Source organism: Myotis nattereri (genome assembly GCF_964212035.1).
Source record: "Myotis nattereri genome assembly, chromosome: 3".
NCBI lineage: Eukaryota > Metazoa > Chordata > Mammalia > Chiroptera > Vespertilionidae > Myotis > Myotis nattereri.
Window position 1 is genome coordinate 3,422,545 of NC_138077.1, and position 26,446 is coordinate 3,448,990.

General features: G+C 51.3%; 1 protein-coding gene across 1 annotated transcript; it reads right to left on the bottom strand.

The window, feature by feature from the left end:
- Window positions 1-1,592: 1,592 nt before the first annotated feature.
- SETD4 (SET domain containing 4) lies at window positions 1,593-26,117 on the bottom strand. Its single transcript, XM_081087740.1, has 12 exons — window positions 25,750-26,117; window positions 24,266-24,434; window positions 23,621-23,716; window positions 21,564-21,601; window positions 18,490-18,578; window positions 16,154-16,583; window positions 13,880-14,054; window positions 11,964-12,045; window positions 11,086-11,166; window positions 9,353-9,476; window positions 5,711-5,927; window positions 1,593-2,427 (listed from the first exon to the last, which is right to left on the bottom strand). Exons 2-11 carry the CDS (start codon window positions 24,336-24,338, stop codon window positions 5,727-5,729), a joined length of 1,389 nt encoding a protein of 462 aa, XP_080943866.1. The 5' UTR covers window positions 24,339-24,434; window positions 25,750-26,117; the 3' UTR covers window positions 1,593-2,427; window positions 5,711-5,726.
- Window positions 26,118-26,446: the final 329 nt, after the last annotated feature.

The window sequence follows — 26,446 nt, forward strand, 5'->3', positions numbered from 1 at the left end:
CTTTACCCAACACGTGGCTGTTTTATAAAAGTCACCCCAAAAAAGCAGTGTCATTTGCCTCATTTCCCGACAATATTTGTTATTTTCTGAAACTGAGTCCACGCCGGGCTGTGTCGTGCCAGATGCACACACATCTCTACAGCTTGGAGGTGCGTGTCATCCCTTACGTGCTGCACGGGGCTGAACCGTGGGAATGGGGTCAGAAAAGCCTGCCCCAAAAGGGGCCACGTTGGCGTACGGGCTCCTCCGCTGAAGGCGCCTGAGGAACAGCAGGTGCAGGAGGAACTCTCCACCCTCCTTTCGGCCAAAAACCCAAGCGTAGGTTTCCATTTGGAAAAGTTCCCCCCCACCCCCAACCCCCGCCCCTCATGCCAGGAGGAGACAACTCTGAACCACCGGACTCCTATCACGGGGCCTGCCAACTGGAGTCAGCGTAACGAACCTTACTAAACAGCCCTTATCCTCCATTAGCTTCCCGCAATTTACCTTCCCCCGGGGAGCCCAAATCTCTTTGTCTAGTCACTTCTCTACAACTGACTGCCCTTTTTTAAAATGGTACATAAGCTCTTAGGCCTAACTACTTCTTGGCTTTCTCATTGCTTTTCTGTATAGCCCCTATGTACACGCAAAATAAATCTTTACTCCTGTTGATCTATCTTTTGTCGGTTTAATTCACAGGCCCCAGTCACGGAACCTAAGAGGCTAGAGGAAAATGTCCCCCTCAAAAAAGAAATGTGGCCCTGGCCGGTTTGGCTCAGTGGATAGAGTGTCGGCCTACGGACTGAAGGGTCCCAGGTTCGATTCCGGCCAAGGGCATGTACCTTGGTTGTGGGCACATCCCCAGTGGGGGGTGTGCAGGAGGCAGCTGATCGATGTTTCTCTCTCATCGATGTTTCTAACTCTCTGTCCCTCTCCCTTCCTCTCTGTGAAAAACCAATAAAATATATTTAAAAAAAAAAAAGAAAAAGAAAAAGAAAAAGAAATGTGGCCCTAGCTGGTTTGGCTCAGCGGATAGAGTGTCAGACTGTGGACTGAAGGGTCCCAGGTTCGATTCCAGTCAAGGGCACAGGTCCAGGTTGCAGGCTCAATCCCAGGAGGGGGCGTGCAGGAGGCTGCCGGTCAATGATTCCCTCTCATCACTGATGTTTCTCTCTCTCTCTCCCTCTCTTCCTCTCTGAAATCAATAAAAATACATATTTAAGAAGAAAGAAGAAATGTGGCCCTTACACCCAGGGGAGTATTAGCCTTAAGAAAGGGAGTCCTGGCACCTGCTACGCGACTGGACCTCAGAAGCCGTGCTAAGTGAAACAGACCAGACACAAAGGGCAGATGTCACATGATCCCACTTACATGAAATACTGAGAACAGACAAGTTACGGAGACCAAATAGATGAGAGGTTAGCGGGTCCTGGGGGAGAGGGGGCTGGGGAGTGACCATTTAATGGGTAAAGAATTTCTGTTTGGGGGCATGGAAGAGTTTTGGAAATGGTGATGGTGACACAACATGATACTCAATGCTACTGAATTGTACATTTAAAATGGTTTAAATGGCAAATTTTATGTTATGCATATTTTGCCACAATAAAAAAGTTCCCATTTTTAAAAAACTTTATTTATAAATACAGGGAGTGGCTAGAGTTTGCTGACCCCAAATCTAGAGTTTTCTACAACATGGTGGTGACTCATGGCTTAGCAGCCCAGCGCTCTAGACGAGAGGCGGTGCGTCCGTCCCACGGCTCTGCGACCTGCCGCGGCGAGGGCACTCCTCAGGGTGTGTGGATACACGTGGGAACACGGAGGAAGGTGCCTGCGATGGGGCTGTGTGCCCCTGGAAAGCCGCCACACTGTGTCCTGTGCACCGTGCTGGGGACCGTCTGCGAGGCCGTCTGCATGCCCGGCCTGGCCTCGCCGCTCTGCTCTCTGACCAGGAGTCTCCCCCGCGGGCCCGGCGTCCGGCCCGGAAAGGGGCAGCGAGAGGCCGGCCGGCGCAGGGCTGGAGGATGGCCGCCACCGCCCGCAGGCACCGTTTCATCCAGAAGAATAAACATCCTGGCAGGAACGGACACGAGACGCGAAGCCCTACGTCCCGGGTGGGTGTCCAGCAACCTGCGCGCCAGCGGCTCCGGAGCCGCTAATGGAAATAAATCATGCTTTCTAAGTGACTCCGTGTGCGGGGCTGACTTCTCCGCAGAAGGCGAATGACCTGCGAAGTGCTACTTCCTGCAGGGCGTTTCCCCCAAAGGCACAGGGGCCGGGAGGCTAGAAATGCAGACACGCACCATGTCTGCAGAAATCATAGAAAAAGATCAAATGCAGTATTTTCTTTCAACATGACAACCGCTTTGAGACTTTCCATTCAAGCAGACAGAACACAGCCTCCGGCGCTCGCCAATTCCTCCTGACAAATACCATTTGGGCTGAGTGATGCTGGAAGGGAAATAAAACAGTGGGAGGTAGAGACCAGAACATGATAAAAGGCATTCTTCTCGGTCTGCTGAGAGCCCGTGAGCCGTCCTCTCGGGAGCGCCGCGCCCCTGCAAGCCGGACCATGTGACCCGAGTTCTCAGGTGACTTGTTTGACAGTAATGGGATGGGAAGACAAAACTCAGTGCTCCTGTCCCTTAAAAGGCAGTCGGCTCTTTAGTCCCCTCACAAAGAAAACACGCAATAAAGAAAGGAAGGGCACCGGGGGCTGCTCCGCCATTCTGCAAAAATCTGAACGAATGGCGCCAACAGTGCCGTGAAATCACCCCCAGACCCCAGACTGCCGGCAGCCCCGGCGGCTCCATCCACCTGCGAGCCGGCGGCACGTCAGCCGGCTGCGGGGACCGAAGCACAGGACAGAACAGGCACGGCCAGAGCAGAGGGCACTGCCCGGTCCTCCCCACGCCCCAGCCCCCCGAGTGTCCTCCTCTGCTAGGCTTCCTGTCCCAGAACCCCCGGCAGCCAGAAATGGGCCGGGAGAAGTCCGTGCCACCACAGGCTCTGGCCCATCCCGTGGCCACAGCATCCCTGCAGCAGACATCCTCGCCGCATACTAGTTACCTTTTACCATTAAAAAGGAAAAACCACGATATATAAAAGAGGGACATTTGGAAGGGCATAATGAAACGTGAAAAGATAAAAAACAAAATTCAAAAGTTTCCTGTGAGATGCAGCCTGTGCCTACATTTAAACTGTAGTCATGGCAACACCGCACAAACAGCAGACTCTGTTCCGTGGACAGTACCCAAGCACTTTCTCCTTCGTGGGAGCCGTGGGCCTGGCTCTGCCCTCGGGGCCTGGCCTTGCTTTCTCCTCCCCGTGTCCTCTTGCAGGACGAGACCCCAACTCCTGGGGAAGTCCTGTCATCGGGGAGAAGTGCCAACGATGTTAAGGGCTGGCTGAGAGCTACACGTGACCTAACCTAGAACAGGAGCAACTGTGAGAGCCTCATCCACGGAGAAATGAAGCAAATGAAGCGAAACAAGAAAAGCAAATCGCAAGCAGCTATTTTTATCTCTTTTACGGCACCTGACTACTTCATCAACAGAGAAATAAAGCCAAACAACAAAACTGCCAGCCAGTCATTGTCTCTCTTACGGCAGAGATGCCTCACAGCCCATTAGTTATGAGGCAGAAATGTCTGCGCGGAAACGTCTGCTGCAAAGGTGTCTACGCAGAGATGCTTCGGCTTGGCCCGGGCTCTGCTGTCTGCGGCAGGGACTTTGCCCCCTGGCCCCTGAGCCGGGCTTTCCCCATCCATCGAGAGAACGGTGCCCGGCGAGGAGGACTCCGTGCATGGATGGCACAGCCTGGCACCGAGCTGGCCCCGCACCCACGGGGGCCCTGGAGATGCTGGAGAGCTGGCCTGAGGCAGCGTTTCTGACGTCCATCACTGCGCAGACTCAGACGCGGCAGGCCCAGGGTGTGAGTCTCCTTTCTAACAGGCGAGCTCCCGGGGCGGGGGTGCTGCTGGCTGCAGACCACCGTGGGGAGCGGGTTGCAGGTGAGCTCCGGGGGCTCCTGCCACTACAGATTATAAGGAAGAAGATGGGCTCCGTGGCCCTGCCAGGACCCTCCTGCTCCCGAATGGAGACGAATACTTCCTCTCACAGTTTCTGTCGAGCCCACGTGAGCCATGGCTCCCAGCCTCGCCTGCACGTTAAACCACATCAGAAACAGCGCCTGACCCCCACCTGACCTCCTCAGCAAGATCGCTTCCAGACAAACAGCCGCCACCATCAGGCAACTCCGATCAGACCGACGGCCATGTGTGGGTCTCTCTCCACGCCCAGTTCCAGGGGAACCTTCAAACCTGCAGCAGGGGCCTCGCCAGGTCCTGCAGGCGCTCTGCATGGAATGCCGCCCGCTCGAGGCGAGGCCCGGACGTGCATCCACGGAGAGGTGGCGTGGAGGGTCCAAGGACCTGCAAGGTGAGCGAGGCTCCACCTGAGGACAGACAACGGGGCCCTGGGACGGCCCAGCAGACCCAAGAGATCATTTCAAACGAGGCTGCCGCATCGTCACTGTGAGATGTGCGGGGCCACCTCACGCCTGTCACCAGCCAGTTGGGATCGGAGCCTGTCAGTCAACATGGATGCAGGAGTCCAAGGACACCGGGCACACTCCACTCGACCTTGAGGCTCTGTCCTCACGTCAAACACACGCCTTTAAGGACGACGGCCAGCCCGTCAGAGGAAGGCTCCCTCCGGCTCCAGACACACCTGGCAGAAGCCATCACAGGAGCAAGACCCCCTTCTGGGTGGGGGCTCAGTTTACACCCTTGGAAGTGAGCCTTCCTGTTTGCCTGGCCAGGACCTGTCTGCCTGCTCTCGAAGACATGGAACTAAAACCTGCTCCCTGCGATGAGGCATTCTCTTCTGCTCGAGAAAAAGTGCCACATACGGACATTTCCTATGGCCTGTCGTAGGCAGACAGTCCTGCGTCTCATCACCTGCCCCTCCACCCTCACCTGAGCCCCACACCTGGTCAGGCCCCTTCGCCCTGAACTGCTGTGTAGCTGCCTGTTCTCACCCAAGGAGGCCAAGGCCCCAGGAGAGCAGGGACACCAGCGTTCTGCCCCAGGAACAGAGTCGCTTTGCTTTGTCCAGATCCCACTCCCACCTGAACACAACTGCCTGCTTTTGAGGAGCCAGCCTTCCGGCGGCGGTCCTCTCGCGCCACCCAGTGGACGAAGAGGGAAGCGTCTCCAGCTCACTGCTGAGCCGACTCGGCTCTGCTCCTCAGACACCTGGGCGGGCGAGTGGGGCTTGTTCTCACAGGAGGCCGTGACGTGCACCGAGTGCTGAGCACTGTGTGTTCTGCCGCTCACGTGGCACTGACCGGCTGAGCCGAGGACTCGTGCACTTGAGCTTGGGATTAACCTGTACTCAGCACGGGCTGCTGCATTTAAAGATGACGGGCGGCGACTGGGAGTACTCCCTCTCCTGCCTCCCACAACCCCGGGAGCTGTGGCCCTTGGAGACGGAATGTTCAGCTGGGAGAAGTGGAAGCAGCTCGTCCTGCGCCCAGAGGCTCCGGAAGGGAACACCGCATCGTCTTGTGCTTCGACAATGTCCAGTGTTTCTAAGCAGCAGCTCTTGGCTTCTGTGGAATGATTTCTGCTCTGACACCCGCCCCCTTGTCCTGAATGTTAACAGGCGTGAAAAGGCCGTGAAGAGTATAAATCCAGAGCCAAGATCTAAAAAGGATTCAGGGTAAAACGAACCTTAGTGTACAGTGTTTCAGGCGTCACACCCTGCAGAGGGGGCGACACCCAGCAGGGGAGGCGATCGGAGGCACGTGGGTGAGTCACAAACAGCGGCCTGCAAACCGCTCAGGGTCTCGGCAGATGCCCGGAGGATCTCCAGCTCTTCTGTCCACAACGTTTCCACCAAAGTGAGCTGGTGTATCAACGCCATTTCTTTATCTTTCATGTGAGAAACCTGGAAGTTATTTTTAAACATTTTATTATAATAAAACATACATAAAATTTACCATTTTGAGCACTTTTAAATATACAGACAGTGGTATTTAGAATGTCAACAATGTTATGTAATCATCACCAGACACTGTCCCCATTAAACACAACCTCCCCAGCCCTGGCATCCTCCACCGCCCGTCTCTATGCCCCTGCCTGTCCCAGATCCTCCAGAGGTGGAGCCGAGCAGTTTGTCTTCTGCATTCTGGTTTATTCCACTGAGCACAATGGTGCCTTCAAAGTTCATTAACATATTTTAAATCCCAGTAATGTTTTTATTCAAATGAGCTGTTCTTTTTTTTTTTTTTAATTTTTTATTGATTTCAGAGAGGAAGGGAGAGCGGGAAAGAGATAGAAACATCAATGATGAGAGAGAGGGACAACCAAGATGGCGGCATAAGGTACAAACCTGTACGTGCTGCCCCCTACAACAACATTAAAACTATAAGACAAAACAGCTATCATCCAGAACCACGGGAAAGCTGGCTGGGTGGAAGCTCTACAACTAGAAGGAAAGAAAAAAGCGCATTGAGACCGGGTAGGAGGTGCAGAGGCGCCAAGAACAGAGGTACGGAGGCGCGCGCGAGGCGGCTGCACCTGGGTGCACGGTTTGTTTCAATCGGAAGGGGATACAAGCTCTCCAATGCACTGAACTTATTTACGGCGAGACTCTGGGGTCCCAGACTCCTATGGGGAGAAACTGGACTGTCTTGCAGCGGGTTGGAAAGTGAGGATGACTTTCTCACAGAGCTGCTCACAGGGATCATTGTTGCTGTGGGGGCGCGGGACTCGGGGATGCAGAGACCTGGAGTCGCGGAGACGGCTGACAACAGTCATTGCTGTTTGCTCCGCCCTGGTGATTCTCTGAGACCGCCCCCCCCCCCCCACTCAATTTACATCCCCACCCCAGCTGTGTGCAGTGGCGCAAAGGAATCACCTGTACTTTTGCAGCCTAACCTAACAAACTGCAGCTGGGTCAGAGAGCTCCAAAACTTCCAAACCCCAAACAAAGAGGAGAAACCTGCTGAGTACTCCCTCTCCTGCTGTAGCTCCTGCTGGGTGGACTCACACAGTGGTTGACTTGGAGATCCAGGAGAAAGGGTACCCCTGGTCAGACACCAGAATTCAACTCCTCACATCCATAAGGGACACACTCAAGAAGCAGACTCAGTGAGCACCAAAGCCCCACTGAAGCAAGTCCTACCCCATAAGGGTGTCTCCAGCACAGCAGTTCTTCCACTGTAGACACAGCGGGTCCTCGCAGTCAGCCAAAATGTGGACAAAGAAACACATCACAAACGAAAGAAATGGAGGAAAGCAAACTAATGGAGGACATAGAGTTCAAAACCACAGTTATAAGATTACTCAAGAATCTTCTACGAACTTCCGAGGAACTTAGTGAGACCTTCGAGGATCTTAATGAGAATGCCAAAAAAATGGAAAAGGACCAGTCAGAAATTAAACATACGCTGACTGAAATTAAAAATAATATACAGAGATCCAACAGCAGACTCAAGAATCAAGTCAAAGATTTGAAATACGAAGAAGCAAAAAATACCCATCCAGAAAAGCAAAACGAAAAAAGAATCCAAAAATATGAAGATAGTGTAAGGAGCCTCTGGGACAACTTCAAGCGTACCAACATCAGAATTATTGGGGTGCCCAAAGAAGAGAGAGAGCAAGAGACTGAAAACCTATTAGAAGAAATCATGACAGCAAACTTCCCCTACCTGATGAAAGAAATAGACTTACAAGTCCAGGAAGTGAAGAGAACCCCAAATAAGAGGAATCCAAAGAGGACCACACCAAGACACATCATAATTAAAATGCCAAGGGCTAAAGACAAAGAGAGAATCTTAAAGGCAGCAAGAGAAAAACAGTTAGTTACCTACAAGGGAGTACCATACGACTGTCAGCTGATTTCTCAACAGAAACCATGCAGGCCAGAAGGGAGTGGCAAGAAATATTCAAAGTGATGAATACCAAGAACCTACAACCAAGAGTACTTTACCCAGCAAAGCTATCATTCAGAATTGAAGGTCAGATAAAGAGCTTCACAGATAAAAAAAAAAAGCTAAAGGAGTTCATCACCACCAAACCAGGATTATATGAAATGCTGAAAGGTATCCTTTAAGAAGAGGAAGAAGAAGAAAAAGGTAAAGATAAGAATTATGAACAAAGTGACAACAAATAAGTATCTATCAACAAGTGAACCTAAAAATTAAGTCAGAATAAACTGGTGAATATAATAGAAGCAGGGGCATAGAAAGGGAGTAGACTGACAATTCTTGGGGGGAAGTGGTGTGGGGGGTGCGGGAAGAGACTGGACAAAAATCTTACACCTATGGATGAGGACAGTGGCAGGGGGTAAGGGCATGGGGTAGGGTGGGAACCAGGTGGAGGGGAGCTATGGGGGAAAAATAGAGGGACATCTGTAATAACCTGAACAATAAAGATTTATTAATTTTAAAAAAAAGAAAGAAAAAATGTAAAAAAAAAAAATGATGAGATAATCACTGACTGACTGCCTCCTGCATGCCCCCTACTGGGGATCAAGCCCGCAACCCAGGCAAGTGCCCTGACCAGAATCAAACCCAGGACCCTTGAGTTCACAGGCCAACACTCTATCCACTGAGCAAAACCGACTAGAGCAGCTGTTTTCTCGCTTAATTAAAATAGTTACTAAATAAAAATAAAAGGAAAAGAGTACTTAAAAATCTATTACCAAGAATTCATGCAATAATTTTACCTATTAAAAGGTGCAGACAGAATGTTAACAGTCAAAAAACAGATTATATCAATGTTCATATATTTAAGGCATTAAACAGCACTCAAAGAAGGTGTACCATCCCTATCCAACCTGCCCAAAACAAGTAACTTCTTAATCAAAACACTTCTTTAAGAAAAAGATGCAAGCCCTAGCCGGTTTGGCTCAGTGGATAGAGTGTTAGCCTGCGGACGGAAGGGTCCCAGGTCCAAGTCCAGTCAAGGGCACATGCCTGGTTTGCGGGCTCAGTCCAAATAGCAGAAGGCAGCCAATCAATGATTCCCTCTCATCATTGACGTTTCTACCTCTCTCTTCCTCTCCCTTCCTCTCTGAAATCCATTTTTTTAAAAAGGCATTAAAAAAAAGAAAGCCCTAACCGGTTTAGCTCAGTGGATAGAGCGTCGGCCTGCGGACTGAAGGGTCCCAGGTTCAATTCTGGTCAAGGGCTTATACCTTGGTTGCAGGCACATCCCCAGTAGGAGGTGTGTAGGAGGCAGCTGGTCGATGTTTCTCTCTCATCGATGTTTCTAACTCTCTCTATCCCTCTCCCTTCTCTCTGCAAAAAATCAATAAAATATTTTTTAAAAAAAGAAAGAAAAAGATGCAAAATTATAGAAACACACCTTTTGAAGCATAGCACTAGCCTCCTCTGTGAAATAACGGCATATTTTCTGGGCGACGTCCAAACTCGTCTTCTCATTTGTATCTGAAATTCTCTCCCCAAGAAGGACTTTTTTCCAGCGAGGACTAGAACCAAAATGTTTAATAAGATCATTTCAGCAGGGTCTCAAAAAATAAAGACGACTTTTACACCTCAACAACACATACTGCCCTCTCCTGTTTCCAGAAGCATCACAAAGCCCGTCCCACGGCAGATTCCTCCCATAACCCCCCCAGGGACTCGTCGCGCTCCCGCCCGTGCTCCTCTGGGTGCTGAAACGGACGAGCTTCACAGAAGGCACGGCGAGAACAGGAGGCGGCCGGCACTCTCATCACTGCGCGACCCTGGGCTGGGCGCAGTGGGCCGGCAGGTAGGATACACGTCTGAGGGTGGGCAAGAGGGAGCAGGAGCCGCCCGGCTGGCGTGGCTCAGTGGGTGAGCGTCGACCCATGAACCAAGGAGGTCACGGTTCGATTCCCAGTCAGGGCACAGGCCCGGGGTAGTGGGCTTGATCCCCAGTGAGGGGCGTGCAGGAGTCCAGGAGGCAGCAGATCGGTGAGTCTCTCTCATCGTTTATGTTTCTGTCTCTCTCCTCCCCTCCTCTCTCTGAAATCAGTAAGAACATTTGTTTTTAAAGAGGGAGCAACAGCAGGATGCTGAGCCGAAGGTGGCAGCGCCACTCCATACGCTGGAAGAAGCACCAATGGGAGGGAGGGTGGAGGAACAGATGCTGGACGTACAGAATCTGCAGAGGAAGTGGCTTGGACGGCAAAAGGCACGGTGACTGGGCCTACGGCAACATCCGCATGCAAGTGAACAGAAGGCACTTAGAAATGCAGAACCAGCCCAAACCAGTTTGACTCAGTGGCTAGAGCGTCGACCTGCGAACTGAAGGGTCCCGGGTTCGATTCTGGTCAAGAGCATGTACCTTGGTTGCGGGCACATCCCCAGTAGGAGGTGTGCAGGAGGCAGCTGATCAATGTTTCTAACTCTCTATCCCTCTCCCTTCCTCTCGGTAAAAAATCAATAAAATAAATTTAAAAAAAGAAAGAAATGCAGAACCAAAACAGAGAAGCCCCACTGAGCCAGCACCACCATTCTGGGCACTGAGCTACCTCATGGAACCCTCCCAACCACTCAGGGACGCTTCACCTTCAGGAAGTCCTCCCTGCACGCGGCTTCTCGGCTCTGGCTCCGACCAGACCAGCACCGGCTGCAGGAGCTCCAGGCCAGGCAGCACAGCACACACCACGGGAGCCCTCGGTCCTTTCCACGGGGGGTGGGGGCGGGGGGGGCGGACCAAAAGCCTGACCAGGACCCATGTTACACCAGGGGCTCCCCTGCTGCCTCCCCCATGAAAACGCCCAGGCCTCTCCCTGGATCTGCCCCTGGGGCAGAACAGGGGAGGGGGAGGGGCAGGAGCTCTGTTGGCTCCGGGAAAACCACCCACTCAGACTCCCCTCCGGGCAGTGCCTGTGCCCACACTTCTGAACAAGGACTGCAGGTCCCAGGGGGAACCTCTGAGGAGAGACCAGAAGTCCTCCAAACCACGCGCTCTGACCGTGAGGCTCAAACAGAACCCGGACAACTAAGGAGAGAAACACCCAGCCGGCGGGTGAGTGGCATCAAGAGCACGCGGCCCACGCCCACGACGGCATCCCGGAGCCACAGCCTGGCCCACCCACGTGCACTCACAATTCTCCAGCCTCCAGACACAGCAGCTTCAGGGCCGTGAGCAGCCTCCAGGACGGCCCGTCCCATCCGAACGTCAGGTTTCTGCGAGGGGGCAGGACAAGCCGTCACTAGTACTTCGGGACCAAGGCTAAAGCAGTTTCTCTAAAGCGCCCACTAAACGTTAGGGAGCCTGCGGTCTTGGTCAGAAAGACAAAAGGAAAGTCAGTCTTCAAATACCTAGTGATAAAGCCTGAGTAACAGGAAAATCTCTCACGTTTAAGAAAAAAAAAATGCAAGCCATTTTCCAACGCACTTGGGTCAGAAGCCGGAGCCGGAGGAGGTCCCGCGGCAGGCACGGCCAGGCACAGGGAGACGGAGGCTGGCGCCTCTGGGTGGTCTGGGGGTTAAACTAGCGGCAGCGCCACAGCGCGACCGGCCTGGGACGGAGCTGGGTCACTCACGGCTGCACTTTATCTACCGAAGGGAGAACCCTGACCCTCTTCTCCTTTTGGGTGTGAAGTCACCAGCCACCCTCATCCCAAGAGCCCACGCCGTGGTCGGGGAGGGCCAGCCTGGCCTCCACCCGCCGATGCCACACCACCATACCACAGTCAGAGACCCACGCAACCTGGGCCACAACCAGCTCACCCAGGCTCCCTTCTGGCACCATGTTTCCTGTCCCAGCGGCCTCTAGGTCCCTGAACAGCTTTCTTGGGAAGTACCTTACACTCCCGTGTGCCCCACGACACCAAGCACCGCTCACTGCACAGAGTAAGTGCTCGATAAACACCTACCTGCAGCTGGTGAGTCAGAAGGTGTCTCATCCCTACAGAACCCTAACCTCCATTTTCTCATCACAATTTCCCGATGGAACAATTTTGAGAGAGGGGAACACTTACTCTATAAAGTCATGATCCTTTAAAATGGAAATCTTTTTGTTCATCTGCTTATCTGTTGATGGAAGATATTTAACAAGCACATCTACATAAAAAAAAATCAGACTGAGATTTAGGATGTAAGTCAGACAAAAGTATAAACCTTCCCTTCTCAGCTTACTTTCCTTCCCATTGCAATCAAGACATGGAAACAGTTTACCTAATTCATACAAAACAGAGGTCTATTCGTCAAGGCCCACGCAATGAGATCGTCGTCAGCTCCAGAAAAGCCACACACTCCACGAGGCAGGGACCAAACACCCGCAACCCAGCTCACGCTCCCACTCGGCACGCGGGCCAACAAGCCCAGTCCCGACGACCGCCCCCGGCAGGCCTGCTGGGAAGCCCAGCTCCGCGGCGGGCTCTGCACCCACACGAGGCGCGGAGCTTCTAAACGCAGACTCACAACAGTCTGCACAACTGTGACTACAACCCGAGCAACTGAAAGTGAGGATGCAAACAGTGGCTAAGCCACTTGGGCAGCAGAGACATGAGGGACTTTTGTATTTTTAAATTTTCTCTTCGGATTTGTCTTTATTTTTAAATGCAATCATCACTAATACATAAATGTTGATCACAAGTCAGCACTTCATGGTCATGATGTTGAAGTTATTCTGGTAACACAAGGCTCATCTCAAAGCCCCTTTTCTCAGACACCGGCAAGGCTTGCTTTTGCGTTTCTATGTTATTTCATAAAGAACAGCATTCATCTGCCCGCAGGATGGAGTAGCAGCACCTCGACCACGTCTCTATTTCCGCTAGAACTTGTATTAAAACCACCTCAAGTATACACGCCGTGACTGTGCTGCTCCTCGCGCCGGGAGACAGTCCGTGCCGCCTCAGAAGGGACCAGGCTTCCGTGTACTGTTTCCCACGATGTTGGGAATATTCACAGCATAAATTTTTTCAAATATATTTTTATTGATTTCAGAGAGGAAGGGAGGGAGAGAGAGAGAGAGAGAGAGAGATAGAAACATCAATGATGAGAGAGACTCACTGATCAGCTGCCTCCGGCACGCCCCCTACTGGGGATGGAGCCCGCAACCCAGGCATGTTCCCTAACTGGAAATTGAACCATGGCCTCCCGGTTCATAGGTGGGTCAACGCTCAACCACTGAGCCACGCCAGCTGGGCCACAGCATAAATTTACTAGCGAAATCCTGATCTTAGAAAGAATAACACCAAGGATGAGGGCTACTTAATGGCCACAAAAGAGCGTAACCCAGGACTTCATCACGCACCGCGCCCAGAACAAGGACGGGCATGCGTCTCTGAGGTGAGCACAGTGCGTCACACACAGCAGTGCTGAATGTTTATGTGTGTGGCTTTCTAATCTCAGTACAGAGATCTCCATTTCTTTCCATCTATTAAATATGCATTTCCTTAGCACGCTTCCTGGTCCTCCATTCCTGTCTGACCCAACACAAAAAACTCTTCTTGGTTCTTCTCATCCTCAATGTCGGTCAAAGCTTCGTTGTTTTTATGTCATTATCGCAATTACATGGTCAACCAGAGTGAGGCAAGCCCTACCTCGGAGAAAATAAACAATATACATTTTAAGGATTGCTGCCCGGCCGGCATGGTTCAGTGGTTGAGTGTCAACCTATGAACCAGGAGGTCACAGTTCAATTCCCCGTCTGGGCACATGCCTGGGTTGCGGGCTCGATCCCCACTGGGGGGCGTGCAGGAGGCAGCCGATCAGTGAATCTCTCTCATCACTGATGTTTCTCTCTCTCTCCCTCTCCCTTCCTCTCTAATATCAATAAAAATATTTAGAAGGAAAAAAAAGGATTCCCATTTTTATTAAAACTTAAAAGAACCTCACCCCCAGATGGGGAAGTGTATACCATCTTAGTGATAGGAACCGAAGTTCATCCGACCTTGTGAGACGGGGACACACGCGTGGGGGTTCCCGCGGGGAACGAACCCGTACTCCAGCAGCAGCCGCCGGCTGTCGTGGGGGCCGTAGCAGATGAACACCTCCTCGTGCCGTCTGCAGCCCGAGCCCGTCCTGATTTCATAACAGCGGGTTTCCTCATTAAATGCTGCTTTCACCTAGAAAGGAAAATCGTTAGTTTTTTAAAGCAAAACCCAAAACTAAAATGACTAAGTTATTATGTTTATTTAAGCCCGATGCCCCTTTGAAACACTCATTGCTGAATGTAACCGCAAGTGGGAACAATGAAGGTTCCCAGGGCAGCCCCTAGTTTGCCTCTATTCGCCCCACTGGCAAGCGAGTCCCACCCCCGGGCCCTGGGGATGGCAAACACTTGACATTGGATAACACCTGACAATGGATATGTCACACAGACAGCCCGGGGAGGGAGGAGGGGGGAAGGGAGGAGGGGGGCGGACAGGCGGCTGGCCTCCAGGCTGTACTCGTAAGTGGGCAGCCACCAGCAGGGGCCACAGGAAGCAGGCTTTGTAGTAACAAGAGGTCACTGGTTCTCCAGGGAAGATGTGAGTTACTTGCTTGAATAACTTCCAGGGCTGGCAGGGAGGGGAACCTGTTAGGGTGAGAACCAGGTGGGGGCAGCTTGTCTGGCTGACAGAGCAACCAGCCGGGAAGCCTTCCGCACCAGGTCGGGGACTACGAGGTGTGAGCAGGGAGCTGCCCGCCAGGCCTCTGGGGCCCTGTGAGCCCAAAGGTGTCAAGGCACACGCGGGATTTCAGGTCTTACAATAAGGCCTTTGAGCATGACACTGGCTGACACTGTCGTATGGATTTTGTGACTGTTTTGTGAGCTGATGGGTAGAGAGGAAAAGAACAAGAAGACCTACCTGCTCCCCACAGAAAGGAGTGGGTGCAGGCACTGAGGCCCCTTCCTTAGCAGCAAGCCCAGCGAGCCCCAGGAGGCGAGGAGGAGGAGCAGGCTGAAATTCCCACCTGGCAGCATCAACAATAGATTAAGGCCATGGTTTGGAGTCTCATGCCAAAAGCCACTGCAACGCACTTTAGGCCCGGCCGGCAACTTCTTCCATAGAGGGCCAGAGAGGAAATGCTCAGCCCGCCAGCGCCCTGAGCCACATGCCCCGCTGCAGGAGGCGGTACCCACACTCACCTGTAAAATCACTGGTCCTGGGGGCGTCAATGCATGAACAGCCATAAAAATAAAGCCCCCCAATGGGGCAGAGTCCCTGTGCCCAGCATCCTATTGTACTACGGCCCCACTCATTTCATCCACATCAACCACAGACACCCTCCTGCTCGGCCTCCCGCACTCAGTGTTGTCAGAAACGCATCCTCCTAAGGAAGTGACAAGCAGACAGGCAAGGAGTGTCCTGGCCTCGGAGGCACGGCAGGGCCTCCCCACGCTCCCTCCCAATGGCAGTGGGCGAACCAGGTGGCTAACCGGGTGGCACGGGTCTTCCCCGGGCGGCCGGGTGTGAAGAGGACAGCGAGCAGGGGTCCCAGCCAGTGCGCCTGCAAGTGGACCCTGTGAGGGTTGGCTGTGGGTGAGCCGACTACAGACACCTCTGCCCTCAGGCAGGCCCTCCCCAGCAGGCCCTACAGACAGAACCGTCTCCGTCCTGTGCCACAGGGGAGAGGGCAGAGGGCAGAGGGCGAGGGATCTGACTCTCCCACAGCAGGCTTCTCCAATGACTTCCGGGCTCCTTTCCCCACTCCATAAAGTTTTGTTTGTTTGCTTGTTTTGTGTGTTTTTTAACAAAGGTTTATTGAAGGACTACTACGTGCCAGGCCCTGCGCTGAGCACTGGGATTACAAAGAGGAACAAAGCAAAGTCCCATCCTCTTAAGACTGCAGAGCTCAGAGAGGGGGGCAGTACATTAACCAGAGATCACAGCAAAGATCAAAGCGGACAGCAAGGCCCCCAAGTATAAAAGGGGTCGGGACAGGAACGCAAGCCAGACTCCTGGGCCAGTTCTGGAAGGAGGAAGACCGTGCACCACAGGTGGGCGAGGGAGGGGAGGCTGCAGGTTAAGACCTGGCGGGGGGGGGGGAGTATAGCACTGGGCTCTGCGGGCCTGGCAGGACATGGGGTCGGGAGCAGTCAGGAGCACGCCTGGCGGCAGGCAGTTACCTGGAGCCGGCACACCTTCCCTGTGGCCCACTCCCTAGTCTAGGTCGCAGGTTCTAAAGTCGCTGTCCTCCCTGTGGACACAGAACGCGTGCCCCCTCGGCAGCCTCTCACCTGGACGGCCGGGCTGTGGTTCAGCAGATCCAGGTACGGGGCGAGCGCGCAGGTGTCTGGCTCCGCGGACAGGCCCTGCCTCCGGCCCCGCTCCATGTACACGGCTCTGGTGTTGACCGTGCACCAGGCCCACAGGAAGGCCCTGTAGCTGAAGACGCTCGCCGCAGCCTCGGAGAGCAGGGGCTGCAGGGAGGAGAAGAAGCCTCGGGAGGACGTGAACAGCTCGCGCACGCGCGTCCTCTGCTCTCTGGCCTTCGCTTCCAAAGGCCTGGGGAGAAGAGCCACCACTTCCGGCTCCAAACACACAGGGCAGGTGTAGGCCTTCGGCAAAACCTCCAGGTAGGGCTTCCAGGGGGACCGGTCCCCAGCATGCTTTTCTGCAACTAGAAAGGTGCACAGAGCCAGCAGAGGAGACGGGAGAGGCTGCCACCTTTTCAAATTAAAAGCCAGAGTAAAGAAGTTACTCTTATTGGAAGATACAGACACTCTAGGGCAGCGGTTCTCAACCTGTGGGTCGCGACCCCTTTGGGGGTCCAACGACCCTTTCACAGGGGTCGCCTAAGACCATCCTGCATATTAGATATTTACATGACGATTCATAACAGTAGCAACATTACAGTTACGAAGTAGCAACGAAAATAATTTTATGGTTGGGTCACAACATGAGGAACTGTATTGAAAGGGCCAGAAGGTTGAGAACCACTGCTCTAGTGGTTAGTTCTGCTCCCAGAGGGACGGGGCAGTCAGCACTCACCCAGCTTATTTCATGGCCCATGGGAGGGTCTTCCTTCCTCAAAGCTTTCTCTCCAGAGAGCACCCAACACAAGTGCTCTGAGCAGGTCACGCCACACAAGAGCGGACTCACCAACCCGAGTCCCAGCTTTGTTTGCAAGATTCCTTTCTGCAAACACCCTCTCTGCTTCCAACTTGGTTGTCCAGCTTTAAGCTTTTGCTGGCAGTCCACTGGTTTCACTGGGATAATTAGGGCACTTGGTGGGGGACCAATGGAAAGAACCTAGTACATCCACTGGTACATGTAGGCATTTCTATTTTAATCTTAAATTACCATCTCTGTTGCAAATTATACACTGCAGTATTTTTATCTGTTCACACTGAAAAATCTCATGCTGCATGAATGTATTAAGAAAAGTTTACATTAATCCTTCAACGTCTAGATTCCTATATTACCATATATTCTACTCAAAATTTCAGAATGATATGGAAAATATTAATGCTAAGAGCATCCTTGCCTCCACTCACACCAATAAAGATATATCAGTCCTCTTACAAACACAAGTGGGGCCCAGCCAGAGCCGCTCAGTGGCTGAGTGTCGATCTATGAACCAAGATGTACGTTCAATTCCAGGTGGGACACAGGCCCCGGTTGCAGGATCGATCCCCAGTAGGGGGCGTGCTGAAGGCAGCGGATTGATGACTCATCACTGATGTTTCTATCTAACTCTCCCTCTCCCTTCCTCTCTGAAATCAATAAAATACATTAACTTTTTAAAGAGCTAGCGGGCGGGGGGTGAGGGGGGCACATTCAGAATTTACCCTGGGCTAAGACACAATTCAACCTTTCACACCTCACAATTCAGAAACCCTTCTGCTGAGGCTCTCACACTCTGTCCTCAGATGGACCCGAGCGGAGGCCCAGGAGAACATGAGCTGGAAATCAGTTCTCCCTTCAAGGCTGGCCCCTCTCTCCTACGCTAAATAAAGCTAACTCTTTCCTGCCGAAACCGGTTTGGCTCAGTGGATAGAGCGTCGGCCTGCGGACTGAAAGGTCCCAGGTTCGATTCCGGTCAAGGGCATGTACCTGGGTTGCGGGCATATCCCCAGTGGGAGATGTGCAGGAGGCAGCTGATCGATGTTTCTCTCTCATCGATGTTTCTAGCTCTCTATCTCTCTCTCTTCCTCTCTAAAAAAAAAAAAAAAAAAGCTAACTCTTTCCTAATGTCAACAGCTCTTCAGAGTTGAAAGAAAATTCAAGCAAGTACAAGTATTTTTACAAGGGTAAAAATAAAAGAGAAATTGACATCTGTCACGCTCCACTACGATGGAGAACGAGCTACTGTGAGCAAGGCGCTCGGCCCTGACTTCATTGTCCCATTTCATCTGCAGTTTCCGGGACAGATCAGGACTCAAACCCACCTCCCAGTTGGCCATGAATTAAAACAAACTTCACAGACCAGAGTAGCCCTGTTGCACTGTTGCAGGTATCGGCTACGCAAGGGGCTGGGTCCTCCCGAACTCTGCCTCAGGTGACACACCTGCCGATGGTGCAGACTCTAAGGAGAAGCGGTGCCCCGGGTAGCATGTGTGCGGTCACTTACTTAGCAATGTACGCCCCTAAGTGGCTCCTAATCACTGTGTCCGTGGTGAGCAGGCAACTCTCAGGCAACGAAATAATCACCTGTCCCTCCTTCCCGGAAAAGAAAGCAGAGTTTAGAGCGCCCGTGCTTTGGGACGGGCCTGTGAGTGCGCGTCTTTTCAAGTCTCGGTTTCGTCTACTAAGAGCCCAGAACCACCCAACCACAGAGACCACCACCGACTAACTGCCACGCCCGAGTCGGCGGGTGTCGGCAAGGCCGCTCCAGCGCGGGCACTGCGACCCCAACAGGAATTAAAGGTCAATTATGTGACTGTCAACCTTTCACCAGAAAGGAAAGTGGAAACACTGGCAACTCAAATCAAATTGTTCCTTCACTTTCTTAGGCCAGGAAATTGTGCTGCCTTCAGGAAACAGCAGAACCCCACACACTCACACACAAAAACCCATCTGGTGCAACCCCCTGTACCCAGCGGCTGTCCTAGAAATGGCCCACCCTCCCTTAGCCTGTGTCCACTAGCTAAAGCAAGGGCAGCCCGCCAGCACAAGGGGCCCATCTAACACCTGCAGAAGGACAGCTCTTCACACGGAGACGGGAACAGAGAAAGGAAAATTAAGATGCAAGTAACGGACCCCAGAAACAAGTAAGTCGCCAACAAGCCAGGCGTAAGGTCCTGCTGTCGTTGCAACTGGCATCTCAGTTACGAATTTCAGCCCAAAATCAGCTGGGTGCCACCGCCAGCTGCCTCATCTGTACATTGAGATTAGACTAGATCACCACTACCACCTCTTCCTGCCCCGACATCCGTGACTTTATGGTTTTTAAAAAATCCACTCGGTGGCTCAGTTGGTTAGAGAATCTTCCTGTACAACAAAAGGTTGCGGCTCGGTTCCCGGTCAGGGTACATACCTAGGTTTCGGTTAGATCTCCACTCAGGGCGGGTAAGGGAGACAACCTATCAATGTTTCTCTCTCATGTGGATCTCTCTCTCTCTCTCTCTCTCTCTCAAATGAATAAAAACATATTTTCAGGTGAGGATTTTTTTTAAAGCCACTTGATAAAATGGTCTATATCAGTGAAGGCGAACCTTTTGAGCTCGGCGTGTCAGCATTTTGAAAAACCCTAACTTAACTCTGGTGCCGTGTCACATATAGAAATTTTTTGATATTTGCAACCATAGTAAAACAAAGATGTATATTTTTGATATTTATTTTATATATTTAAATGCCATTTAACAAAGAAAAATCAACCAAAAAAATGAGTTTGCATGCCACCTCTGACACGCGTGTCATAGGTTCACCATCACTGGTCTATATGGTCCTTGGGGTAAATCTCTTCATCATCAAAACTCATCAAACTGAACACTTAAAAGCTGGGCAGCCCAGCCAGCGTGGCTCCATGGTTGAGCATCGACCTATGAACTACTAGGAGGTCAAGGTTTGATTCCTGGTTGGGGCACATGCCCAGGTTGCAGGCTCAAACCCCAGGAGGGGGTGTGCAGGGGGCAGGCGATCCATGTTTCTCTCTCATCCATGCCATGTTTTTCTCTCATCAATGTTTCTATATTTCTCCCTCTCCCTTCCTCTCTTTAAAATAAATAAAAACCTATTTAAAAAAATAACCTACAGCCGAAACCGGTTTGGCTCAGTGGATAGAGCGTCGGCCTGCGGACTGAGGGGTCCCGGGTTCGATTCCGGTCAAGGGCATGTACCTGGGTTGCGGGCATATCTCCAGTGGGGGATATGCAGGAGGCAGCTGATCGATGTTTCTCTCTCATCGATGTTTCTAACTCTCTATCTCTCTCCCTTCCTCTCTGTAAAAAATCAATAAAATATATTTTTTAAAAAAATAAATAAATAAATAAATAAATAAATAACCTACAGTCACCGCTATATGCATGAGAGGTATATGTCTCCTTTCCAAATGCTGCTACAGAATGAGGTCAATTACACCTCTGTTCAAAAAACAAAAGCATTACACAACAACGTACATGTGCTTAATGCTAATAAGCTGCACAGTTAAAGTGGTTAAGATGATAAGTTTTATTTTATACTAGTATATATTTTTGCCACAACTAAAAATTATAAAGTAATTTAAAAATTAAAACAGCATAATAGAATTACAACACTAAAAGTTACCATTCTTTACACCAAACATACTAGTATGTGTAAGCCTGGGGTTTATATAAATTAAGAAATTAAAATAATGTTAAATAAAAATAAATTAAGGAATTAACTGGTAGCTTTACAGAAAACTGTATTGTCCTTTAAATGGCATAAATGGACCCTGGAGATCAGATCACCATGCCATTCACCTCCTTGTTTTCCAGGGGAGGACACAGAAGCCCACGGGGTCCAGAGCCTTGTCCCTCCGGTGCCACAGCAGGCTGGCGCCTGGGACAGGCCCGAGGCCTCCTCCCTCTGCTCGCTCGGTTCTACCTCCTCTGCTACGCGCACTCTCAGAGCGGCTTCCTCCCGTGCACGGTGAGCACATGATCTGGTTTATAAAGTCCGCTGTGGCAGACTGCTGGCTGCCTACCCAACAGCCTCTCTCCTCCTCACCACCCACACCCCCTCCCCGCCCCCGAAGGGCACTGCGGACAGGTGTCGCCTCCCGCCGCCGGGGCTGCGCACCTGGTCGCTGGCAGCGGAGAGGAGGCTGGTTCATGGGTCCCCTTTCCTGGACGGGAGAAGCTGCCCTTGCTCACCCCTTGCTGGGCCCTGCTGCTCCAGCTCCAGGAGCTACACGCTGGACCTGAGGGTGGCAGCTCCCTCTAAGGACGTGGGTGGAGAGCTGCTAAGTCCTGGGCCTCCGACGGCCACGGGACGCCACACCAGCCAGGTCGCCTACCCAGGTGTGTTCAGGCGACAGCAAAATAAACTGCTCTGTGCAAGCCCTGCTACTTGGGTTTGTCTCCAGTATGCAGCAAGCAACTCTCACTGGCAGAGTTGTACTGAAACTTATCTGTAAGTAAAAAATGCCTGTATGCCGAGCATATTTTTAATCCACTTGGTTTAACCCCCAAAAACAAAGCAGCAACATCTGCACTGGGTCTCAAGGACAAGAGAGATGCTCACCTGCAGGGACGTTCTGCTCATCAGCCCTCTCCCGGTATCTAGGAACGCAAAGACAGGAAAGGGTGAATCTACTGCAGCTTCCAGGCCTCAGAGACACTCTGAATAGAAGATGTGAATGAACTTCAAAGCCGGTGTCTTGTACCCTAAGACCCGGAGGATCAAGAAGCTGCTCTGGAAAATGTAAATGTGCTGACCTCCCCTTGGGTTTGTAATCCTCCAAGGGCAAAGTGAGCTTCAGAATCAAGACCTACAGACCAGGCACCTTCTACAGATCTGCTTCCGGGTCTCTCAGGAACCCTTCAGCTGACCTCCTCCGCTGGGGTCATCCTTTAGACTTGTATGATAATTTAAGCGGAAATGCATCTCCAACCTTATACAGGGGTAGGCAAAAGTAGGTTTACAGTTGAAATACAAATAATACAATAATTAATGCGTTACAATACAAGAATAAGCTGTGTGTTTTGAGTACTCGCAACTGTAAACCGACTTCCGTCCACCCCTGTGTATGAACCGAACTTGGCATACGGGATAAACCTGGAAGATGCTTTACCGCTATTTCTACAACATAGTGCTCAAGTTCAGTAAACAGAGCCCAGCAAGCTACACTTACTAAGGCGAGGCGGGAAGTGGCCACGAGGACCATGTAAAAGTAAAGCTTATTACAGACTAAGCTCCAGGAACGTCTGCGCTTCTGCTGATGGACAATAACACGAAGACTCGGGTCACTGGCCGTATAATTGTCTACACTGCTGGAAAGGAACATCAGATCGGTGGCTCGCCTCTGAGAGGGCGCAAGATTTTATAATCGCAATTTTTATGGATTATCCTTATTCCTGCCTTCGCCTTATTTTTCTGTTTTCATCCCCCTTTTGTAATTTTGAATTTTATTTCACCATTTCGACATTTCTTCCCACAAGCCACTTCATTTACTTTTAGAACAAGGTAAAGCATCTTAACACATTGTATGCGGGAAACATATTTACACGTTTTACGTTGACTGGTAGTACAGCGCAGGACACATATTAATACGTTTTTTATAGACTAGCGGTAGAATGCAGGTAACGTATAAATACGTTTATTTTTAAACTTTTTTATTGCTCTCAAGGGATGCTAACATGCAGATATACGAATTCCAAAGGACAAAATCTGGGTCTCTAACACATACATTGGTGAATTATGTATGTACTTCCAGGTCTAACAGTAATCTATTCAACTGCGTAGAGCAGGGGTGGGCAAACTTTTTGACTCGAGGGCCACAATAGGTTCTTAAACTGAACCGGAGGGCCGGAACAAAAGCATGGATGGAGTGTTTGTGTGAACTAATATAAATTCAAAGTAAACATCATTACATAAAAGGGTACGGTCTTTTTTTTTTTTTAGTTTTATTCATTTCAAACGGGCCAGATCCGGCCCGCGGGCTGTAGTTTGCCCACTACTGGCGTAGAGTCATCCCTTCACACAATTCTCTGCCTCGCCACGCATTCAGTGAGATTCTAAGAAAAATAATTCAGTATACATTTTATAGTAAATCACAAAAAGTTTCATTGAAAAAAAATATGTAAAACTAATTTTACTGAACATTGCCATTTGCGCAAAAAATTGGCAAAAATGGCCCGCGCCACCTATTAACACGCGATAAAAACTACCCGCAAACAATGTGTTAATCCACCTTCTCAAATATTACAGCTACAGCCTGGCCAGCATGGCTCAGTGGTTGGGTATCGACCTATGAACCAGGAGGTCAGGGTTTGACTCCTAGTCAGGGCATATGCCTGGGTTGTGGGCTCAACCCCCAGGGTGGGGCATGAAGGTGGCAGTCGATCACTGATTCTTTCTTATCACTGATGTTTCTCTCTCTCTCTCCTTCTCCCTTCCTCTCTGAAATCAATAAAAATATATTTTTTAAAAGAAAATTACAGCTACAAGGCAGGAAGCCTGACACAATACGAGATACGCTCCCCAAGATAATACAGCCACCTGCAAGGCTCACCCCTGCTTTCCTGTCACCTGTGCCATCTCATGTGACAAAGGTCATGAGAACTGAAAGCCAGACTCACCTGGAAAACAAGCAGGTATTAAATTTGTATCTTCAAACTTCCTAGCTTTCAACCACTTCTTAAGCGCTATAAATTCAGGCTTGTAGCTCTCATTCACTAACCAATGGAGGAAAAAATGGTGATTAACAAAACCTCTGATGAATTGTCTCAGTGTTATCATAAAAATAAATGAATTTTAAAATGTACAAATAATGTAAACTAAAAAGAAAAAACATATGATGGTCTCAAAGAGGCAGGAGAAGCAAGTGGTAAAACTGACCGTTATCAAGGTGGTACCTCCCAGTTGGCCAGGCACTTTCACATGCAGCCTGTCTTCAAACTGGGTTACAGTGAACTCAAAATGAGGAGTTTATATCCAAACATTTATACCTTGCAGGTAATGAGAGAACAGGAGAGAGGGCAGGGCTAGAAACAGAACCCTGGGAGTCAACCCCAGAAAAGACACAGTTGAAGAAACGAGAAATATGTTTATATTCCCACAAGGGTTAAAAAGAATACAATGGCACAATTACAAAGAGAATTATTTAAGAAATATTCTCTGTGAACATTGCCCATGTGCCTTTGAGAAAAGCTATATGCACCTGTTAATATCAAGCAACAAGATTCTTTTTCTATCACTGGCACCAAAAAAAGTAAACACTGTACCTCCCCTTGCTTGAAAACTTGTGCAGAGTTTCCGTCTTCTGATCCGGCTTGTTCTTCCTCTACCCTTCTTCATACTACGACTGCAGCTTCTGTTTAGGTGCCCAATCGAAAACAGAAAACACTTCCTCTACTTTTTCTCCCAATGTATGATTATCACTGTTCTTGGGACCTTTAAAGATTTAAACAGACAAACGTATTATTTGGTAAACCACTTCTCTAAAGTGTTTTCAGATATAGAACTTTTATACTGAGAGCTAAATCATGGTCCCTTGTGCAGTGATGGAATGCACATTTTACTGGTCCCTCTAAAACAGTTCCTTTTTTAAAAAAATAAACGTATGTGTGTATATCAATTTATACAGTAGGCACCTACAGGAGGCAACTGGTAGATGTTCCTCTTTCACATCAATGTTTCTCTCTCCCTCTCTCTCCCTTCCTAAAATTTAAAAAAAAAAAAAAAAAAAGCCCAGCCGGTGTGGCTCAGTGGTTGAGCGTGGACCAATGCACCCAGGAGACCTCGGTTTGATTCCCAGGCAGGGCACATACCGGATTGCAGACTGATCCCCAGTAGGGAATGTGCAGGAGGCAGCTGATCTATGTTCTTTCTCATCAATGTTTCTCTCAATTCCTCTCCATCTCTTAAATCAATTTTTTTAATATTTAAAATAAAAATATCCTCAGGTGAGAATTTAAAAAACAGCAGGATTCAGATAATGGAATATTATGTAGCCACCAACAGGGAGAAAAATATATGCTAAGATGTAAAAATGTCCAAGGGGGGAAAAATGCAAAGTTTCAGAACATTTCAAACTCAATGACCCCTTTTTTTTTAATATATATTTTTATTGATTTCAGAGAGGAAGGGAGAGGGATCGAGAGACCGAAGCATCAATGACCCTTTGAGGTTTGATTTTGAACACATTATGTATGTTTATAAAGCCAGGAGATTTAAGGAAAGATAGCCACAGGTGCGCAAGGGGAGGCGGCGCTGACTGTGACTTACACGTGCATGAATGCCGAGCGGACGGTACCCGGGGAGAGCTGGGGTTTTATGTGCGCACTTGACCCAACAGCTGCTTTTAAATCTACCACCGACACCGGGCAGACAGGGGACCAGGCACCGGTACCACCCGCCTGGGCCCTGGAAGGCTCCCTGCTTCACCCACCGAAGGGTGGCGAGCCGGGTCCCTGGGCGAGTGCCCGGCCGCGCGCGGGTGCCCGTGGGCGCGCGGGCTCTGCACGTGGAGCCAGGGCGGCCGCCGGCCCGGGCACGGCACGCGCTCCCCGTCCCACCCGCGGCGCCCACCCCGCGGCCCTGCGCCTCGCGGACCCACATTCGCCAGAGGAGCGACTTCCGGGCCTAGCGGAGTGCGGATACGACCTCCGTTCTTTTTACATCAAAACTAAAATATTAGCAAAGCTCCAGAGCTGCTCCCGTTACCCGGGCAACCGGAGGCCCCGGCCCGGAAGTGCTTCCGGCTCACCTGGCGCCGGGGCCGGTCTCCGAGGTGACGGCGGCGGGGCGGCTGGCCCAGGGCACGCGGAGACCCAAACCGCACGGTGACCGCCCTGCGTCCTCGCTAACCGAAGCCCAGTCCCTGGCCGCCGGGCGGAGCCCCTCCCCGCCGCGGGTGCCGCCGGGGGCCTGCGCAGTGTGTCCCGGCAGCGCCGAGGACGCCCGCACCCGACGGGGTCAGTCCCCGCCCCGGAGTCGCGGACAGGGAAAGTCAGGGGCCCGCGGCGGGGAGCCTGCGCTCTGAAGCCCGACCAGCGGAGGGGAGGGACTCCCTACGCACGCGGCCCAGGCCTGACCCCCAGGGCCGGCATCCAACCCGCCTTTTGCTCCGCCTCCGCCGCGACCCCGGAACTGCGAGCCCAGGCAGCCAGAGCTTCCCGCCGCCCCGATTCCGCCGACGTGCCCCGCCCCTTTGCTCAGGGAGCCCCGCCCCTAGCTTACCCGACGCGCCCCACCCCTGAGGCCCCGCCCTCGACTCACCCGACGCGCCCCGCCCCTTTGCTCGGCGAGCCCCGCCCCTGCGAACCGCCCCTTTGCTTGGCTAGCCCCGCCCCGCTCCTCGTGCCCCGCCCTCTTCACCCTCCCTGGCCTAGCTCTCCCAGGATCAGCCTTGCAGAAGTCCACAGCTTTTAAGTCAGTGGTTCTCAACCTTCCTAATGCCGCGA

Excerpts from the sequence above, each read along its gene's own strand:
- SETD4 (XM_081087740.1), bottom strand. The coding sequence starts at position 24,338 with ATGAAGAAGGGTAGAGGAAGAACAAGCCGGATCAGAAGACGGAAACTC. Across the intron at positions 21,602-23,620 it reads AATACCTGCTTGTTTTCCAG|ATACCGGGAGAGGGCTGATG; the intron begins GTGAGTCTGGCT and ends TTGCGTTCCTAG. Across the intron at positions 14,055-16,153 it reads ACCACAGCCCGGCCGTCCAG|GTGAAAGCAGCATTTAATGA; the intron begins GTGAGAGGCTGC and ends TTTCCTTTCTAG.